At 37.9% G+C, this 16,374-nt stretch overlaps 1 protein-coding gene across 1 annotated transcript; it reads left to right on the plus strand.

The window, feature by feature from the left end:
• On the plus strand, positions 1 to 14,070 carry LOC112067231 (zinc finger protein OZF). The gene is made up of 2 exons (XM_024132528.3): positions 1 to 2,596; positions 12,125 to 14,070. Exon 2 carries the CDS (start codon positions 12,905 to 12,907, stop codon positions 13,781 to 13,783), a length of 879 nt encoding a protein of 292 aa, XP_023988296.1. The 5' UTR covers positions 1 to 2,596; positions 12,125 to 12,904; the 3' UTR covers positions 13,784 to 14,070.
• The last annotated feature ends 2,304 nt before the right edge of the window (positions 14,071 to 16,374 follow it).

The following is a 16,374-nucleotide window of genomic DNA, read 5'->3' on the forward strand; positions in this document are numbered from 1 at the left end:
GCCTTCCAGGATGATGCATTTGCTTTTTTTTTTCTTAATATATAAATTTATTTATTTATTATTTTATTTTTGGCTGTGTTGGGTCTTCGTTGCTGTGCGTGGGCTTTCTCTAGTTATGGCGAGCGGGGGCTACTCTTTGTTGCGGTGCGCAGGCTTCTCACTATGGTGGCTTCTCTTGTTGCGGAGCAAGGGCTGTAGGCGCATGGGCTTCAGTTGTTGCGGCGAGTGGGCTCTAGAGCGCAGGCTCAGTAGTTGTGGTGTATGGGCTTAGTTGCTCCGCAGCATGTGGGATCGTCCTGGACCAGGGCTCAAACCCATGTCCCCTGCATTGGCAGGAGGATTCTCAACCACTGTGCCACCAGGGAAGCCCCCGGGTACTTTTTAAGCCTGCTCTTTCTGCTTCCCCTGCAGTCTCTTTCTGTTTAATCTAGGTCTTGCTTTCATTAGTTCCGTCTTAGGGTAAGGTCTACTCCTTCTGTAAGGAAATACTAGCTGCAGATTTCTGAACTCCTTAAGTCCTGAGAATCTCCCTCAGCGTTTCGAGTTCTTCCTAGGCTTCTTTGTAACTTCTTTAGGCCTCCTGTTTGGGTTTCCCTTTGGCAGAGGTAAATGGAGTTTAGGGGTTTGTCTTTTTTTTTTTTTTTTCTTTTGTTGCTAGTCTTGTTGTTCATAATTAGACTTCATTACAACACTTCTCACTCAGGGTGAATCCCTTATTCTGAGAATGAATATTTGCTAGTTATTTCTGAGATCTGTTACCTCAAAGACTTCTCGCCATTATCTAGTCTTTCTTGCTACACCTATTACACTATTGTGGTTCCTGTACCACTTCGGCTATTTTGGGTTTTGGGGCCGCACTTACAAATAATTTAGAGTTAACATAAATTCTCTACTAGTTTCACTACAGATGTAGTGTATGGATTAGCTTCTTGCCCCCTTGTTCCACCCTCCCCATTACCCCATTATTCTTGATGTTTTATATGGTTTTCAGGAAAAGTATTTGAAAGATTGAAACTAAGCATCCACCATGCTCCTGTGAAACCTTTCCTTGTGTTCTTGACCTTTGGTGTTCCTAGGATTCCATCCTTGACCATCTTCATGTACTGTGTATGTTCTCTATAAGCAGTCACAGTAGTATTCCACCTGTCTTCAACAGCAGTGATATTCTGACAACTGACAAATTCCCATTTCCATTCTAGGCTGTTCTGAGCTCCTAATTTATATATGCAGTTGTGTAATGGATATACTTGCCTGCATGATCCTCAGAAACCTGACACTCTGAATGTCCAGAAGATCAAACTTGATCTCCTTTTGCAGGCTGTTTCTAGGCAACTCGCCCTCTCATGTTTATCTCTGTGTACATTACTGTTTAAAGCAGGCTCTAAGCCTTCCATCTGCCACACCCCAGTACAAGCTGGTGACCAAACTTTTTCAACACACATAGTAGATAGAGTGTGTAAGTAGTAACAGGTTTTTTTAGGATTTTGCTTTTTTTTTAATGATTTCAACTTTATAGAAAAGTTGCATGTACCCTTTCTAGAGAAGGGTACATGTGCAGAGAAGTCCCATATACCCTTTACCCAAATTCACCAATCATTTACTTTTTTATCGCTTTATTTTTCCTTCTCTTATTCTCCAAATATGCGTGTAAATTTTTTTTCTGAACTATTTGAGACTAAGTTGTATACGTGCTTCCTTTATCTGCAAATACTTCAGCATAAATTTTCTAAGAACAAGGACATTCTTATACATAACCATGGTACAGTAATCAAAATCAGAAAATGTAATGCTAATACTATTGTTTAATTCAAAATCCATATTCAAATTTTGTCCATTGTCCCAATAATGTTCTTAAAAACGTTTTTTTGAATGTGTGGATGAACATATATTTACAGGACATTTTTAGTATATAGTTTCTTTCAGAGTATATTGCTAACAAAGTAAATATTAGAACTCCAGGAAAACTTCAGTTTTTATTCCTGAGTACTGTCAAGAACAACTTTATCCATGTGGCTTAGTTCTGTTAGGTGTATGTTGTTATAGTCATAGATAATGAGTATTGAATTTCATCCAGGAATAAGGGCCACAGTTAAAATCCATTTAGGAGCCTACATAGGAACGTGGTGCTAGAGAACAGTAGCAGCCAGTCATGTAAGGTATGAACAGCTTTTCCTATGTAGGTCAAATTTTCAAAATACATTCCCTCTTTCTTCCTCCATTTCTGGATGTATTGGAGCCTTAAAAGGTTTAATGAGTGTATGACTTTGAAATTCAGAACCCAAATAGTCCCTTTGCTCATATAGTTGTGTGTGCTTTAATCTCTAAGACAAAAAGTCATTACTTTGTTCTTTTTCACAGGGTCGCTTCCTTGTGCATTCCTGGAGACTGCACCTTCCTCATCCTTCAGAAGGCCAGGAGGCCCCAGGGCTCAGCCTGAGTTCTAGGACAGAACTTTGGCTCCAGCATTAACATTCTAGTGCTGTGTCATTTCCCCAATAGCAGGTTATAAGCTGGCCAAGCTGTATGTGATCCTCTGTTGAAGCAAGAAGACGAACTCTGGATGGTGGAGAAAGAAGTGTAAAGGAAATTTGTCCAGGTGAGTGCATCACAACCAGGCAGGTCACAGTTGTTCAGTTGGCATTGCCACCTCTGAAATGCTTTTAAGGATGTTTTCTTACAGGACCTAGTCTTAAAGTATCACTTGATATGAATTCTTTAGAAACCTGAAGGACATTTCCAGTCATTTTTTCTTTTAGTAGTGTACTCCTTTAATCAGATGCTAGAGGACCAGGTTCCCCTCTTACCTTTATTCTGCATGTCAGCACTTCGCACTTCATTTGTACTGCCTCTGTGTGATTGTTCTCTCTTTCACGATGCCCTCAGTCTCATATCCCCTGATGTGTATAGACTCCTTTCCTTGTGCATTCTTTTATGTGTCTTAAGTCTTTATATATTTTCTGATATTTAGGTTCCTTTTTATTACTTACCAATTTCTCTCATTCTTTTAGTGGTTAAATGCCTCAGCATTATATTTTACATCTGTAATCACACTTCCTGTTGTCTTCTTATCCAACGCCCCCATTATACATCAGCAACTCCTGCCTCCCTCCCTTCTGCCCCCATGTACCTCTTTTAGAAGTTTTTGCCTTAGAAGTCAATTCTGCCTGTCTGCTGTGTGTGTGTCTGGATATATGAATCTGTATTTGTTTTTTAATGTAACACATGAATTTGTAAAAATTTTTGAACATCAGGTATACAGTGAAAAAGTCTGCTGTTCTGACCCTGAGTCCTGTAGTTCTTTTTCAAAGATGCAGTCACTTTTAAGAGTTTCACATGTATCCTTCTTGAGGTAGTCTGTGAATAAACCAGCATATATTATGTATCTGTGCTGAAAATATGAATATATATAAGCCCTCAGTTTTCCTTTTCATGTAAATGGTGGTATGTATTCTATTGTGTACATAGTTTTCTTTTTTTTCTCTATCAACATTTAATTTGTTTAACCTATCTCGTACTAATGGACATTTAGGTTGTTTCCAGGCTTATGCAATTGAAGATGCAAGTGCATATACTTGTTTATATTGCTTTGCAGAGATGTGCAGATATAGTTACATCATAATTTACTCTTAAGTGGAAGTGCTGGGTCAAAGTTATGTTTATTTATAGATTTGATAGAAATAGGTACATTGTTCTCAAGAGAAGTAAACCAATTTACATTCTACCAACATAGTATATTCGTATATTCAATAAGTATTTACTGAATGATTTGTATTTGGCACCAGTTCAATTACTAGGGAAATGTCAGTGATCAAAGCAGTCAAAAATTCCTCCCTCTTGAGGCCTATATTCTAATTGGGGAAGACAGACTATGAATAAATAGGTAAAAGATATATTCTGTCAGTTGGTGGTGAGTCCTAAGCAGAAGAGTAAAGCAAGGAAAACTGGCATAGAGAGGGCCAGTTGGGGAGTTATAATTTTAAATAAGTTGGTCAGGGAAAGGTCTCATTAAGAGGATGGCATTTAAGAGTATGAGAGTGGGGTGTGCAGTATTTGGTGGAAGAGCATTCAGCCAAAAGGAACAAAAAAGTCTTAAAAACCCTGAGGCTGAAGCGTGCTGTTCAAGAAATAATGATCAGGGCAGTGGGCTGGAGCAGAGTGAACAAAGGGAATAAGAATAGGTTTGGTTAGGTTAACAGGCCAAATCATAGACTTTGGCCTTTATTCTGAGTGATTTTGGGAGACCATCAAAGGGTTTTGAGGTAAATCACCAAATTGTATGAAGCCAGTAGTAAAGCAATAAATATTGTTAAATACCATAATTCAATTATCCCTTGTGGCTCAAGCCACCATTAGATGCTTTGCAAGTTGGCAAGGTATCAAAGCTGAGTGTATACAAGTTTGCTGACATATATGGCGGAAGAGTCACTCTACTCCTGTCTGCTTAATAACCATTCTCTAAACATTGGCTCTTCTCTCCTTGGCAGATAGAACTGCTTTCCTTTTTTTATTTTTTCCCCTGCTCCTCCCAGGCATGTGAACCTGAAGGAATTCTGGGTTTTTTTTTTTTTTTTTAATATTTATTTGGTTGTGCCAGTTCTTAGTTGTGGCTTGGTAGCTCCTTAGTTGTGGCTCACTGGCTCCTTAGTTGCAGCTCGTGTCCTCCTTAGTTGCGGCACTGCTCGTGAGCTCTGTAGTTGGCAGCTTGCCGGCTGTTTAGTTGTGGCATGCGAACTCTTAGTTGCGGCATGCATGTGGGATCGAGTTCCCTGACCAGGGATCGAACCCAGGCACCCTGCATTGGGAGCTTGGAGTCTTAACTACTGCACCACCAGGGACGTCCCAGAACTGCTTTCCTTTAAGAGCCTGTTAGGATAATTGAGATCGTAATATGCTCTACCACCAAAAAAAAAATATTCTAATAAAAATGAAATATTTGGGGAAAAAAGCAGGGGGGTTTGAGGTGAGGAGTAAAAAGATCAGAATTACAGTTTGGCTGCTATAAAGAAAACATGGTAGAGGGGATTAATGGGAGGCTCTTGCAGTAATCTAGGTAGTAATTGTACTTAGTGACACGTAGTCAGATTCTTAAGATATTTTAAAGAAACAACTGACAAGATTGACTTATTTTATGTTGGTTATGAGAGAAAGAGGAGTTGTTGATGACTCTAACTAGAAGAGGATGAGTTACCATTTACTGAGATAGGAAGACTTCAGGAATTTTGGGAGATAGATCAAGAGTTTTCTTTTGGACTCGTTAATTGTGACATATCTACTGGTCCATCATCTAAGTGCATATTCAGGTAGACAGTTGGATGCACAAGTCAGGAATTTAGGGAGATAGAAAGTTGTGATGACTTCTGTTTTGCTGTACTAATAAGCTGCTTTATTCAGTGATGGTGTCTCTGCATTTTCTTGCTCAGTCTTAACTTTTCTTACCACTCAGGGATGCCATTGTGTCCACCAAGTCTCCTGCATCCAGCCTACATTCCTGGATTCTGTTGTTAGAAACAAGGAGGTGGTGATAATGGCCCTTGAAGCTGTGCCTTTTGTTTTTGGAGAGCATTGTGCATGAGAGCTCTTCCTAAAAACAGCAATGGCAGCTGCCCACTCCTATCCTTTCTCATAAGACATTAGAATTATACCTACTTTCTACTCTTTTTTTTTGGTGGTATGCGGGCCTCTCACTGTTGTGGCCTCTCCCGTTGCGGAGCACAGGCTCCAGATGCACAGGCTCAGCGACCATGGCTCACGGGCCCAGCCGCTCCGCGGCATGTGGAATCCTCCCGGACCGGGGCACGAACCCGCATCCCCTGCATCGGCAGGCAGACTCTCAACCACTGCGCCACCAGGGAAGCCCCCTACTTCCTACTCTTATCAACAATGCAGTTTTCCCTTTTTTTTCCCTCTTTATCTTTCTCCTTCACAGGCATAAAGTGAGCAGAGATGTCTTTATCATTTTAGAAGAAACCATCTATTTATGTTATGTTTGAGTCCCTCCTCTAGGAATTCTCTCCCACTTCAGCTTGATTGGTGCTTTGATGGCCTGAGATGTTGCTTTTTCTGTCTTAAGTGTTTCCTTATCTTTTGTGCCCTCCCCCCCCATCCTCTTACTGGAGGTGGCTCCTGGAACTCTGCATTCTGCCTTTCCTCCTTCCCTTTATAAACTGATTCTTAGACAGTGACTCATTCATTCTGAAGTTAGAAGTAACTCTTTCTATAAATATCAATTTTTATTTTGGCACCTCCAGCCTTTTTGTCTTGCCCACCATAATTTTACCTGTTTATGGGATAAACAGCTGTCCAATTGACTTCATTTTCATTGTGTCAGACCATGAAATCATTAATATCCTACCCAAATGAGAGATTTCAGCTCATTATTTCAGGTCCAGACGGTACTTCAAACCATTTTCTAATTAGGTCTGGATTATTTCTTTTCTTATGGTACTTGTGATATGGCCAGTCAAACCTTTTAAAAGATATACTTTGCTCTGATCAAGAGAGGGCATACTAACCATGTGAATATAAATGTGAACATATTTCCTTTCTATAAAATTATTTGAATCTTGGCCTTTGATTATGAAATACCCTACCTATTCAGTTCCTGCTTATTTAAACCTGTTACTTCCTCTTATTTTGATCTCCCCTCTGATTGTCCATCCTGCTTCACATTTTCCACAGAAATCCAAAAGTCCTTAGTAAATACCATCTTATGTGTTGTTTTGTTTTTATGTCTGGATATCTTACAAACTTGTTGAAGGCCCATGTTTTATATTTTCTGTTTGCAGTTTTGATTACACATGTGGTAACTTGTTAAATAATCTGAATTATTATTGTGGAAGGTTTGTTTTTTTAATCAGTTCTTAACATCTTCAAACACCATACAACACTGATAGAAGAGTACAGTGATTTCCTCTATACCCACCACACAGATTCAATAGTTAGTATTTTGCCATGTTTGATGTATCTGTATCCCAGTGCATGTGTATTGTGTGCACTACAGCACACAAACAGCATGACATTTCACTCCTAAAAAATTAAGTAAGCATTTTCTAAAAATACTGGCATCCCTCTATATAACAAAAATACCGTTATCACACCTTAGATGATTAGTCATAATGTGCTAATATTATGTAATAGTCCATATTCAGATTCCCCAGTTATCTCCAAAATACTTTCTATAGCTTTTTTCTTTTTTTTTTTTGGCCTCTTCGAGCCTTGTGGGGTCTCAGTTCCATGACCAGGGATGGAACCCAGGCCACAGCAGTGAAAGCGCCAGATCCTAACCACTAGACGACCAGGGAGCTCCCTCTATAGCTTTTTTTTAAATACCAGAATCCAGTCAAGGTTTAAACTTTGGGTTTGGTTGTTGTCTTTTTAGTCTTTGAACTGTCCTCCCCTCCTTTTTTCCTCCTTGGTAATGCCCCCTGTATTTAAAAAATACTTGCTATCAGCAATCCAAAGAAAAGAGTGGAGCTGTTACTGCAATCCAGCATCTCAGATTATAGTTAGCATGTTAAGACTTAGCTACATACAAATTTGGGTTTAAAAATATTTCATATGAAACACTTATTTTAAGAAAAGTGAATGTGATTGTGATTAGTAGTTAAGGGAAAGATGTTTAGAAGTAAGAGACAAGATTGGAGAAGTCTTTTTAAGAGCATGTTACTGGAGCTGCTTCCAGGAGGTTCTGTGGATTCTAAGAAGTGTAAAAAATAGGAGGGGATCAGGCTAAGCCAAAGGATATAAGGAACATAATATGCGTAATTGTGACTCACTGATTGCATATTTAACATGCTTGGCAGGCTTTTCCTCAGGGCCTCTGAACTTACTTAACTACTGCTTAGAATGCTCTTCCTCCAGATCACCCTTTCTTCCTTCATGTCTTGAATCTTGCCTTCTCAGAAGCCACTCCATCTGAAATTGAAACTCTATCCCTTCCCTACTTTTATCCCATAGCACTTAAAAATTGTTAACAAACCATCTCCTTCATTTGTTTATTATTTGTCTCTGTCCACTAGAATGTAAACTTGATGGTTGCAGAAAATTTTGTCGGTTTTGTTCAGTATTGTTTATCTCTGGAGCTTAGAACTGTGCCAGGCACATAGTAAGGAAAGAAGAAGGTATTTGTGGAATGAATAATGAGAAATGTTTTGAGCATCAGGTTCTCAAAGTTTTTGGTCTTAGGAACTCTTCACATTTTTTCTTTTTCTTACATAACAGCTTTATTAAGATATAATTCAGATAACCAAATCTACCCTTTTAGGGTATACAGTTCAGTAGTTTTTAGTATATTCACAAAGTCGTGCAGTCATCACCGTTATCACATTTTCATCACCACAGAAGGAAACCCAGTACCCAATAGCAATAAAATTTACAGTCCTAAAACTTGAGGACCCGCAAAGAGCTTCGGTTTATTATGTGGACTTTTGTGATGTTTACTTTATTTAACAAAAAATTGAAACTTTTAGAAACATTTATTAATTAAAAAAAAACCATTACATATAAACTTACATTAAGTTTCTTAATAAAAATAACAATTTTCCAAAATAAATTTAGTGAGAAGAGTGGCATTGTTTTGCATGTTTGTAAATATCTTTATTGTCTGGCTTAATAGGAGATAGCAGAATCTGCTATTGTAACCTGTTGTTTTGGTTGAAGTATATTAAAAAATTGTGGGCTTCCCTGGTGGCGCAGTGGTTGCGCGTCCGCCTGCCGATGCAGGGGAGCCGGGTTCGCGCCCCGGTATGGGAGGATCCCACGTGCCGCGGAGCGGCTGGGCCCGTGGGCCATGGCCGCTGAGCCTGCGCGTCTGGAGCCTGTGCTCCGCAGCGGGAGAGGCCGCGGCAGAGGGAGGCCCGCATACCACCAAAAAAAAAATAAAATAAAATAAAATTGTGGCTTCACACAGATGTAGTTAGAAAAGGGAGAAGTATTTTAGTGGCCTTTTCAGATAATTGTGAATATTCTTTGGTACTATACCAACACTTGACAAGTGATCATTTTTTTTAAGATTAGCCATAATGTGAAATTTGAAACACATTTTTTTGTTCTCACATAAAATTCATTGGTTTGTCTTAAACTTTGAATGGATCTCTTACCCATGCATGATTCTGTAATATCATGCATTTGTGTGTTGAATTATGGAGATCTTTAAAATGTTGATGTATCTCATTATACAATATCAAAACATCACAGTTTGTTAACATCACCAGTCTCATTTTTAAGTATTGGGAAGCTGTCAGTCTCATGATGGAGGATTTGTGGTTTTCCAAAATTCTAATTTTTGTTTGAAAACTCTAATTCTATCATTGGCAACATATACTGTCAGTTGTTTTCCTTGAGATGATGTCTTACTTTGTTCTGTCTGAAGGAAGTTCCTGGCAAACAATACCCAAGGCTTAATAACCATAGTTTGTAAGGCATTTATTAATTTATTTAAAGCAAATTAGTGGTGCTCCATAAAATAAAGTAAAAAAATGGTGCTTCATGAGAAAAGTGGCTAGGTTTAGCTCACAACTTAGATGATTTGCCCAGTGCTTTTCCTTGCTTGGTCTCCTATATTTAGCACAGACTCCCTTGGACTTTCTTCAGAATAGTTCAAAGCCCTCTCAATACTTGTTTCCACATGGTCAAATGCATTGGGAAATCTCCTTCCATTTTTCCCCTTAGAGATATTACTTCTAGAATTTTTGTCCTCCTGCTTCAGTCTAGACTGGCTGTACTCTGACTTGATAGTCAGCTCTTACCTTATAGCTTTTCATCACCATTATCATAGAAATTTTCTTCTTTTTTTTTCCCCTATGCATCCCCTCTTTTTTGGATTCTATATCTGTTGCCTTCTCTGTCTCCTAATTTTGGTGGAACACATCTTCTAGTACCATCCTGGGAGAAAAGGTGCATTTTGGGGCATTTGCATATCTGAACAATGGATTTATTTGACTGTCTTATTAGATTGATAGGCTAAGCTTGAAATTTTTCTCTCAGAATTCTATGTCTAGCTTCCTGTCTTTCTGTTGGGAAATTTTATTCTTATTCCTTTTTCTTTGAATGATATATGTTCTTTTTTCTGAAAGCATTTATGGCCTCTTTTCTGTTTTGAAATGTCACAGTGATGTGTCTAGGTATGCATCTTTATTATTCATTGTGTGGGGTACCAGGTGGGCCTTTTAAGAATTCTAGAGAGGACTTCCCTGGAGGTCCAGTGGTTGAGACTCTGCACTTCCACTGCAGGGCACAGAGGTTCGATATTTGGTCGGGGAACTAAGATCCTACATGCTGTGTGGTGTGGCCAAAAAAAAAAGTAAAGAAAGAAAAAAAAAAAAGAGAGAGGGAAAAAAAGTCTCTAGAGGGAATTCCCTGGCATTCCAGTGGTTAGGACTCCACGCTTTCACTGCTGGGGGCTGGGTTGGATGCCTGGTTTTAGGGGGAACTAAGATCCTGCAAGCCGAGGCGTGCCCCCCCAAACAAACAAACAAAACTTCTGCTAGGAAATGACACTTGTCAACTGTGCTCATATTAACAGTATGACCCCTCTGCGCTTACGAGACCCTGTTATTGGTGAATGGTAATACAGTCTACTTTACCACCTTCCCCCTCACCACCCTCTCAAACCCAGTCTTAATTTGTAAGGGAACTTTTTCTTTCTGCTTCTTGCTTACAGAATCCTGTTATTGTTTCACTGATAAAATATCTTCTCATAACTGTGATTGGTTTTTAGGGTTTTGTTTGCTGTGCCTTACCTTTATTTCCTTAGACTTTGTTTTTTCTCTCAATGTTGATCTGTCATGTTAGTGGGGTTCCTCTAATGTGTGTGGAACACTGGCTGCAGTCATACTTAATAGTGATTCACTAAAACGTAAGCTTTTTCTTGCCTGGGTGCTTCTAGTCATCTGGTAGGCTTTAGTGTATGAAAAACAGAATGCCTCATGGTCTCAGGGTCTCCTCTTGCAGAAGCGTTATACTGCCTTACTCTCATGAACTCAGGTGTGGCCAGGTACTTCGTTTCAGCAAAAAAAAAAAAAAAAAAAAAATGAGTACAAGCAACAAGTATCATCTTAGATGGTGGACATCCTATTTAAGTTTTTCACTGGCCTTTCAGTTTGTCCAGAAAAGGGTCCTTTCATATCCTGCTCACAGGTTGCCAACATTTTTTGGCATCAGCTGCATAATGGAACTGGAGGTTTCACCATATTACATATAGATCCCATTGATTTCAGTATAGTACCTGTCATCTCATTTGTTGAGTGTCCCTGAGACTAGAGCTATTCTGATTAAATTTCTGCAAAGAATAACTTCCATTTCTTACAGAGGAGTGGTCCTTTGTCCTCCTGACTGACAGTAGAGGTACAGCTGCAATTCACACAATCTTTTTTTTTTCACCCAGCAACCATCCTTCATTCCTTTTGAGATACTTGATTTCCCTTCATTTCCTTAATCTTTCTGATGTTTTGTGGCACAAATGGGCTTGCTTGACATTGGCATCCTCTTCTGGAATACCTTTATGTTATTCGAACTTCCTCAGCTCTTCTCTGTGTTGAAAATCTTCCATGTACTTTATGTTATCAAAAATTTTGTTAATACCTGTGTGTATTGATGTCTCCTATCATATTCTTTTTTTCTTGTGAGTTTGTACCATTTTCCCTTTTCTTGTCATTTTAATGGAGTTTTAGAAGGAAGCAGTTGATTTTTCCTTTTTCCATTTCTTAGGAATCCCAGGGTAGACTTTCTTAATTTTATGTGGTCATCTCTTTATCCTGTTTGTTAATTCCTCATTTTTGGTTACGTTCAATTTGCTGGATTATGAAATAAGAAAGATTATTTTTCAAGAATAATCTAAGCTTTATGTACATACGAATGTTAATTTTCAACCAGGGGTCCTCTATAAGGGTTTCCTTCTCAAAATTTAGTTGGAGACATTGTTCATGAGGATTCTTTCATACTGTTGAGGTGGGCTACCCGAGTTCATCCCCAAAAGCACAATCTGAAATTTTATTACTAGTAATGGGAAAATCATAAATAATGATGATAACATAAAGCTAACGTTTATTGAGTGCTTACCATGTGCCAGCCACAGTTCTAAGCACATTGACTCCTTTAAATGATGATTCTTTGTACTCCATTTTAGAAGAAGCCTGAGAAGATGATGAGCAGATAGAGAGGCATCAAGACTTGGGAGGCAAGTTGCATCCAGCTCCAGTAAAGTACAGACTGAGGAAAAAAGCAGTGAATATAAGAAAATTGGAAAAATACTTCCTCTGATCTCAGACCTTATATCTTTTAAGGCAACACCTTTTTCAACTTAACCTAGAAAGAGTTTGAAACACAATTTAGACTAAGTTGTGTAGGAAAGAATCATCAATTAGTTTGGAAATCCTGCCACAGCTTACTCCTTGTGGTAATAACCCCCTTTAGGTGTAAATCAGTGTGGAAATGCCTTCATTTAAAAAATTTTGAACCCCATATGATATCAGAGCATTCATACTGGAGAGAAAACCTATGAATTTACTGAATGTGGTAAAACTTTCACTCATATGTTGCACCTCATAAATGTAGAAATCAGGCTGGAGAGAAACCCTGTGCTTCTAAGGAATATTAAAAAGTCTTTAGCTAGATAACACATCTCATTGAGTAGAAGAAAATTCATACTGGAGAGAAACCAGTGAATGTAACAAACTTCATTTGAGTATTAGAAAATTTAGAGTTGAAGAGAAAGCTTTGAAGGTACTAAGTATGATAAAGTTTTCTCTTGAACCTTATTTCTTACTCTGCATTTGAAAGGTCATACACACAGAAGCCCTACAAATGTAAGAAATGTGGAAATACCTTCAGCTAAAAGTAAATTCTCATTCATCAAAAAATTCATACTGGAGAGAAATCTTGTGAATGTGGGAAAGCTTCCATTCAGATGTCACACCTCAGTCAGCAGAGAATTTGTAGTGGGGAAAACCCCTTTGCCTGTAAGGTATGTGGGAAAGTCTTCAGCCACAAATCAACTCTCACTGAGCATGAGCATTTTCATAATAGAGAGAAACCTTTTGAATGTAATGAATGTGGAAAAGCATTCAGCCAAAAGCAGTATGTTATTAAACATCAAAATACCCATACTGGAGAGAAGCTTTTTGAATGTAATGAATGTGGAAAATCCTTCAGCCAGAAGGAAAACCTTCTTACCCATCAGAAAATTCACACTGGAGAGAAACCTTTTGAGTGTAAGGATTGTGGGAAAGCTTTCATTCAGAAGTCGAACCTCATCAGACACCAGAGAACTCACACAGGAGAGAAGCCCTTTGTATGTAAGGAGTGTGGGAAAACTTTCAGTGGCAAATCAAACCTTACTGAGCATGAGAAAATTCATATTGGAGAGAAACCCTTTAAGTGTAGTGAATGTGGAACAGCTTTTGGTCAGAAGAAGTACCTCATAAAACATCAAAATATTCACACTGGAGAGAAACCCTATGAATGTAATGAATGTGGAAAAGCCTTCTCTCAGCGAACGTCACTTATTGTACATGTGAGAATTCATTCAGGTGATAAGCCTTATGAATGCAATGTATGTGGAAAAGCCTTCTCTCAAAGTTCATCTCTTACCGTGCATGTGAGAAGCCATACAGGTGAGAAACCCTATGGTTGTAATGAGTGTGGGAAAGCTTTCTCTCAATTCTCAACCCTTGCTCTACATTTGAGAATACACACAGGTAAGAAGCCTTATCAATGTAGTGAATGTGGGAAAGCTTTCAGCCAGAAATCACACCATATTAGACACCAGAAAATTCATACTCATTAAAAACCTGTGGATATCATGAAAGGTGTTCATCAGGAATTTACATCTCATGACATATCAGAAATAATCATTCTGAAGGAAAGCATCACAAATGAGAGAAACAAAAGCTAAAAACTTAAAGGATACCAGAGAATTCATCCTGAAGAGAAAGACATTTGTATGATAATATCCAGTAAAAAAAAAAAACAGCAAAGGTAATGCTGAAACTTTAGATGCATTTCCACTAAAATTGGGAATGGAAAACATGTTTAACATTGCCATCTGCATGGATCTGGAGATCTTCACCAATGTAAAAAAAAAAAAAAGGTTGCAAGTATTAGAAAGGAAGAGACCTTTATGGTATTGATTTAGCAGAACAGAAGAGATTCTGGAAACACCTATGCATTTATTAGAATTTATAATATAGAAATGGCATCAGGAGATGAGAATATAATGAGACTGTTTAAAAAATGATTTGGAGGTAATTTGTTCTCCAAGGGGGAAAAAAACCATGAACTATACACAAAGGTAAGATCCAAGGGGGTTAGGTTAAAAACAGTAATATGAAAAAGCTATATACTAAAATGGTTATGACCTTGGGAGTTGGGAAACATTCCTTACAGCAAATTGAAAAACACCTAGCAATTCTACTCTGAGTTTGTATGCTCAGGAAATGTGTACCAGGCTATTTACTGTGGCATAATATGTAGTAGTCATAAATTGGAAACAACTTAAATGCCCATCAGCAACAAAATGGAAAATACTTACGATGGAATACTGTATATCTGTAAAATGTAATAAATGAGATCTATATGTATTACAGAGAAAGATCTCAAAAATCATGTTGAGGGGGAAAGATAAAGTTGCAGAATGACATAATACGATGACAGTTTTGTAAATTTGAATAAAACTTCCCTCAAAATTTCAGTGCTATATATTGGTAATGGATACATATATGTACGTATGTTTTTTAAATGTTTTTGAAATGGTTTGGAAGGATACAGACCAAACTCTTGATAGTGGTTGCCTGTGAAGAGTGGAGAAGGGAAGGGAATGCGTGTGGGAGAGGGGGGGATTGGATTGGTTAGAGGTGACTTCAGTTTTATATATAAACGTCCATTTCTCTTTTAAAAAAAAAAAGACTGCAAGAAAATATATTGAAATACTGGTTAATTCTGGATTGTGGTATATGGATATCTTGTCTTATTTTTTGTACTTTTCTGTATTTTTAACTTTTCTCAAAATTAACAAGAATGGGGGTGAGGATGGGAACACTGTACCTATAGAAATCATGTTCTAATGGATTCATTCACAATCAGCTACTAAACTTTTTATAGAAAATATTTCTAAAATTTTATCAATGAGTGGATGGACTTGCTCTCTATGTAGTATGAAATTATCTATTTTATTAAAATTAAAAATGATAGCATAATCCAAATCTGTTTTAATTTATTTTTACATGATATAGTGTACACTATATGGTCTACACGTTTCTAACACTATTTTGTGACATATTTGAGCTTAGGAATTTTTAAGAACATTTAGTTTAAGTAAGGATACACACACAGACTTCATATAATTTGTGTTTTTCAGATAAACTGACTTTGGAATGACCATTTTCCTGTCCTGTAAATTTCCATGGGAACAGCATATGCATTAAAAGTAAAGGTTTTGATTATTTCATTTTTAAAAAGAGAAACCATTCAACTTCCCAGAATGTTCACAATTCGAGTTAAATGCCAACACCTGGATCTCAGTTTTAACCTGCAGATTATTTATTTCCTCCCCCTGTTTTGACAAATACACCTTTTTTGTTTGTTTTTTCCAGCTCTACTCTGGTATAATTGACAAATAAAATTGTAAGATATTTGAAGTGTACAACATGAGGATTTGATATACGTATACACTGTGAAGGGATTCTCCCCATCAAGTTACTGTTTCTTTTACAAAGGTGGAGAGGATGCGATGGGTATGAAAAACGTGGTTCAGACTCTGGGCAGAAATCTATTGTGTAAACCAATCCTTCCTGATGGTACTTATTATTTAGTCCCTCATCACAATGTAACTTTATATAAATAATGTTTACGATTTTCTTGAATGGTGAACATCAGCAATACAGCATTTGAGGTTGACTTTTTAAACTGCTTTTTAAAAAGCTGTTAAGGACTTCCCTGGTGGGCCAGTGGTTAAGACTCCATGCTTCCAATGCAGGGAGCATAGGTTTGATCGCTGGTGCAGGCTTCAATCCCTGGTTGGGGAACTAAGATCCCGGATGCCATGTGGTGCAGCAAAAAAAAAAAAAAAAAAACTCTTCAACTCAGTTAAATGCCACAACATTACTGTGTATCTTTTATTAGCCGTTTTGGAGGAATGACCATGACTTAAATACGGGAGTCTTAGTCCTTTCTAGTATGAAGTTCCACAACCCCCTTTTTAAAAAGGATATTATATACTAAATCTACTAAGGAATTGCACCAGATGTTTGTACACCATTTTAAAATTGCCTTCAGGGAATTCTCTGGTGGTCCAGCGGTATTAGGACTCTGAGCTTTCACTTCCGAGGGCATGGGTTCAGTCCCTAGTCAGGGAACTAAGATCCCACAAGCTGTGTGGCG

Source organism: Physeter macrocephalus, chromosome 17 (genome assembly GCF_002837175.3).
Source record: "Physeter macrocephalus isolate SW-GA chromosome 17, ASM283717v5, whole genome shotgun sequence".
Classification (NCBI taxonomy): domain Eukaryota; kingdom Metazoa; phylum Chordata; class Mammalia; order Artiodactyla; family Physeteridae; genus Physeter; species Physeter macrocephalus.